Source organism: Vollenhovia emeryi, unplaced genomic scaffold, assembly GCF_000949405.1.
Source record: "Vollenhovia emeryi isolate VEMERY1.0 unplaced genomic scaffold, V.emery_V1.0 DF939406.1, whole genome shotgun sequence".
NCBI classification, from domain to species: domain Eukaryota; kingdom Metazoa; phylum Arthropoda; class Insecta; order Hymenoptera; family Formicidae; genus Vollenhovia; species Vollenhovia emeryi.
Genome location: NW_011966960.1, coordinates 3,553 through 6,689, shown reverse-complemented (window position 1 = coordinate 6,689; position 3,137 = coordinate 3,553). Strand labels below are relative to the sequence as shown.

At 31.0% G+C, this 3,137-nt stretch overlaps 1 protein-coding gene across 3 annotated transcripts; it reads left to right on the top strand.

The window, feature by feature from the left end:
- LOC105557913 (phosphatidate phosphatase PPAPDC1A) lies at window positions 1–2,634 on the top strand. 3 transcript variants are annotated; one of them, XM_012005313.1, is made up of 6 exons: window positions 1–266; window positions 1,217–1,346; window positions 1,484–1,631; window positions 1,761–1,889; window positions 2,063–2,233; window positions 2,321–2,634. In XM_012005313.1, the coding sequence occupies exons 1-6, from the start codon at window positions 184–186 to the stop codon at window positions 2,488–2,490; spliced, it is 831 nt and encodes a 276-aa protein (XP_011860703.1). In that variant the 5' UTR covers window positions 1–183; the 3' UTR covers window positions 2,491–2,634. The 3 variants fall into 3 exon arrangements, with proteins under 3 accessions (XP_011860703.1, XP_011860704.1, XP_011860705.1); XM_012005314.1 differs by having other exon boundaries at window positions 2–266; window positions 1,241–1,346; XM_012005315.1 differs by having other exon boundaries at window positions 260–282; window positions 1,241–1,346.
- The last annotated feature ends 503 nt before the right edge of the window (window positions 2,635–3,137 follow it).

Sequence of the window (3,137 nt, the reverse complement as noted above, 5' to 3'; positions counted from 1 at the left end):
ATCGTGTACCGCTGGCTTTATACTATGACCAACTGTGACTGTGTTTCGATCGATGTGGATTCGGGCCGACATGGTTTATTACACGATGAATTGTTTAAGTTTAACATTAACGACTTTTATACTTCTTTTACCCAGGGAAAGCCGGCGTGATCCATCCTCAGTTTAAATGTGCGACATATTGAAATGACTAACATACGCGGACTTCGAGTCTCGTTATGGTTCTGGTTTGACGTGTTGCTACGTGTCTTTCTGGCAGTGCTATTCGTGTAAGTTGATGTTTCGGTGGGTGTGCAGTTAAACAATCAATATGTTACAATTAGCTATATGCCATTAAACTTATTGGTATTCAAACGTCAATCTATAGTAATTAGTATTAATTAACACAGTAATGTTAGAAATTTTATTTATATTATATTTTTATGCTATTTTATGCATAAGATTTGCGGCTCTTTTACTGATATATTTATATAAATCTTAAATTTATAAAATAAACTAGTAGCGTTATCCAAAGCAGGAAGGCACAATAAATAAATAAGAAGCATTAATATAATTTTTTAAGAAGTAGTAATAATTTTTCCTCTGGTTTCTCCGAGAGATAGAATCATAAGATACATTGTACGTGTATTTTTACTACTGTTTATTATTGTATCTAAGGCACGAATGCTCATTGTTTCAAAGTATTATAGTGCAATAGAAATTTCACCTATAATGTTATATCTTTACATACATTTTATGACTTTTGTTATTGATATTCTGTATTAATATAAGTTTTGCCTAGTTGCAGTGATCCTTTGAGAAATAATATAAATTGTACTTAATACAAATAATAGAAATCATTTTTTATACTATTTTACTTTTTTTTATCAGTCGACTTTTACCACCTCTACAACACAAAAACTTATATTTCGACGACGATCTTTCAATCTACAGCAGCTAATAAATCCGAAAAAAACGGCTCATACTTTACAGCTGTTATGATTTGCGTTGCGAGCGATTTTTATCTTTTTATCTTTTGACTTTATATCTAAATTATATTTTATATTCTATTTATTTTATATACTGAAGATGGCCTAGAGAAAGACCGAAACGTTTGTATTTTTATGTTTTAAACATATGGGAATTTTATCATTGTGACACTAACACCTAGTCAAGGCTCTTAGCCCCTTTTATTCATTGACTTTTTTTTTATCATAAATGCTCATTATTTTTTAAATAGAATGCTGGATTTGATGGCTTTCAGGGAGCTGGAAAAAGCAGAACCATTTACACGAAAAATTCATGAAGCAGAATTATGGCTATACACAAATCCGAGGACAGAATCTTTCGTCCCAACCACAATATTATGGGTAAACATATACCTAGAAAGATTTTAATAAATAGGATTAACAATAAAATAAGTAGAATATTGTGTCACAAGTAATATATATATATATATATATATATATATATATGTATATATTAAATGAAACATTCTTTTTTCCAGCCTCTTGTGTTTATGATGCCGATTGTCGTTATTTGTTTCTTTTTCACAATGCACAAAGACAAAGTCGATCTTCAGCAGTCAGTATTGTCTGTAACATTAGCCTTAGGAGTTAACGGTCTTATTACAGACATTTTAAAACTTATAGTAGGTACGTTAATTATTGTTGAAACATTTAAGTGCTGCAAACATATATCAAATGAGTAAGATCTGCAGTTAAAGTTATTCATGTAATAATTGAGCATTTTTCCATCGTTTCATCAATTTGTCACACTTTCAGGTCGTCCGAGACCAGATTTCTTCTGGCGGTGTTTCCCGGATGGGCAAATGAATCCAGGATTTAAATGCACTGGAGATCCGGTTGTTGTTAGGGATGGAAAGAAGTCATTTCCAAGCGGACATTCCTCATGTATGTCAATATTACATTTGCAACGACATCAGCAAATATAGATATTATGAATAAATGTATCACTATAATTTTATTTATATGAAAGCATTAATTCATTTGGTAAAGAATATACAGAGATAAGATGATATATTTCTATATATTGTAGTATACTCTGATTATAATTTCCGTTCTAGTTGCGTTCGCCAGTTTTGGCTTCATCGCTCTATATTTAGCCGGAAAGTTGCACACATTCAGTCTGGCGGGAAAAGGACAATCGTGGAGACTTTGCATGTTTCTTTTGCCGCTTTGCGTCGCTTTAACTATTGCATTAAGCAGAACGTGCGACTATCACCATCACTGGCAAGGTAATTTTTGCATTTGAAGCTTTGTTGTCGAAATAATATGATTCTAACACAATTTTGTATTAGAATCTGATACAGAATTTGTTTCAGACGTGGTGATGGGATCAGTAATAGGCTACTGCTTAACGTATGTCTGCTATAGACATTATTACCCTCCGTTAGATTCGCCGTATTGTGACAAACCATACGTTGCGCTTACGTTACAAGTGCAGGCGGACACCGCCAAGTCTAACAAGAACGAGCAAATTAAATGGATATAAAAAAGTCAAAATTATTACTGAATATGTGCCGTATATAGTATTTTAAACAGTACTTAATACTTTTGTTAAAATCTTTGAGATTTGTATATTTTGTGTATCGATATATGTATACATCTGAATAAATGTACGCCATACAGAGATGAATTTGTACGTATATTAGAACTTAATTTATGACCAATGTATTACAGATCTGTTCGGTTTAGCTGCGCTACTTATGTTGTGTGTCGTATTTTTTTTCTATTTAATCAGGTATTATTATTTGTAAAGCAAAAATATAGGATTACTGGAATAAAATTCATCAAGCTTCAACTAATTTAAGAACGTGAGTTGTAAGATTTTAAATTAATTTTGGTTCTTGAACTCGAATATCAATAAAATTATCAGTCGTGAATATTTATTATACTTTGTAGTTTTCGAGTTAAGTATTCAACTACGTCATTTTACTTGCGAGAAGCACACACAAAGAAATATTGCTGAAACAGTTGTGTTAGAAATACATGAAACGCAAAATATTTATTTATCTCTGTACATTTATGTTTAATACAATAGATAATTAGATAATTATGTAATTATTATAATATACAGTATTTAATTTTTGTACAACTTTATTCTGTTCTGTTATTTTGACAAAATTTCTGGACGAATTG

Excerpts from the sequence above, each read along its gene's own strand:
- LOC105557913 (XM_012005313.1), top strand. The coding sequence starts at position 184 with ATGACTAACATACGCGGACTTCGAGTCTCGTTATGGTTCTGGTTTGAC. Across the intron at positions 1,632-1,760 it reads CATTTTAAAACTTATAGTAG|GTCGTCCGAGACCAGATTTC; the intron begins GTACGTTAATTA and ends TCACACTTTCAG. Across the intron at positions 1,890-2,062 it reads TCCAAGCGGACATTCCTCAT|TTGCGTTCGCCAGTTTTGGC; the intron begins GTATGTCAATAT and ends TTTCCGTTCTAG.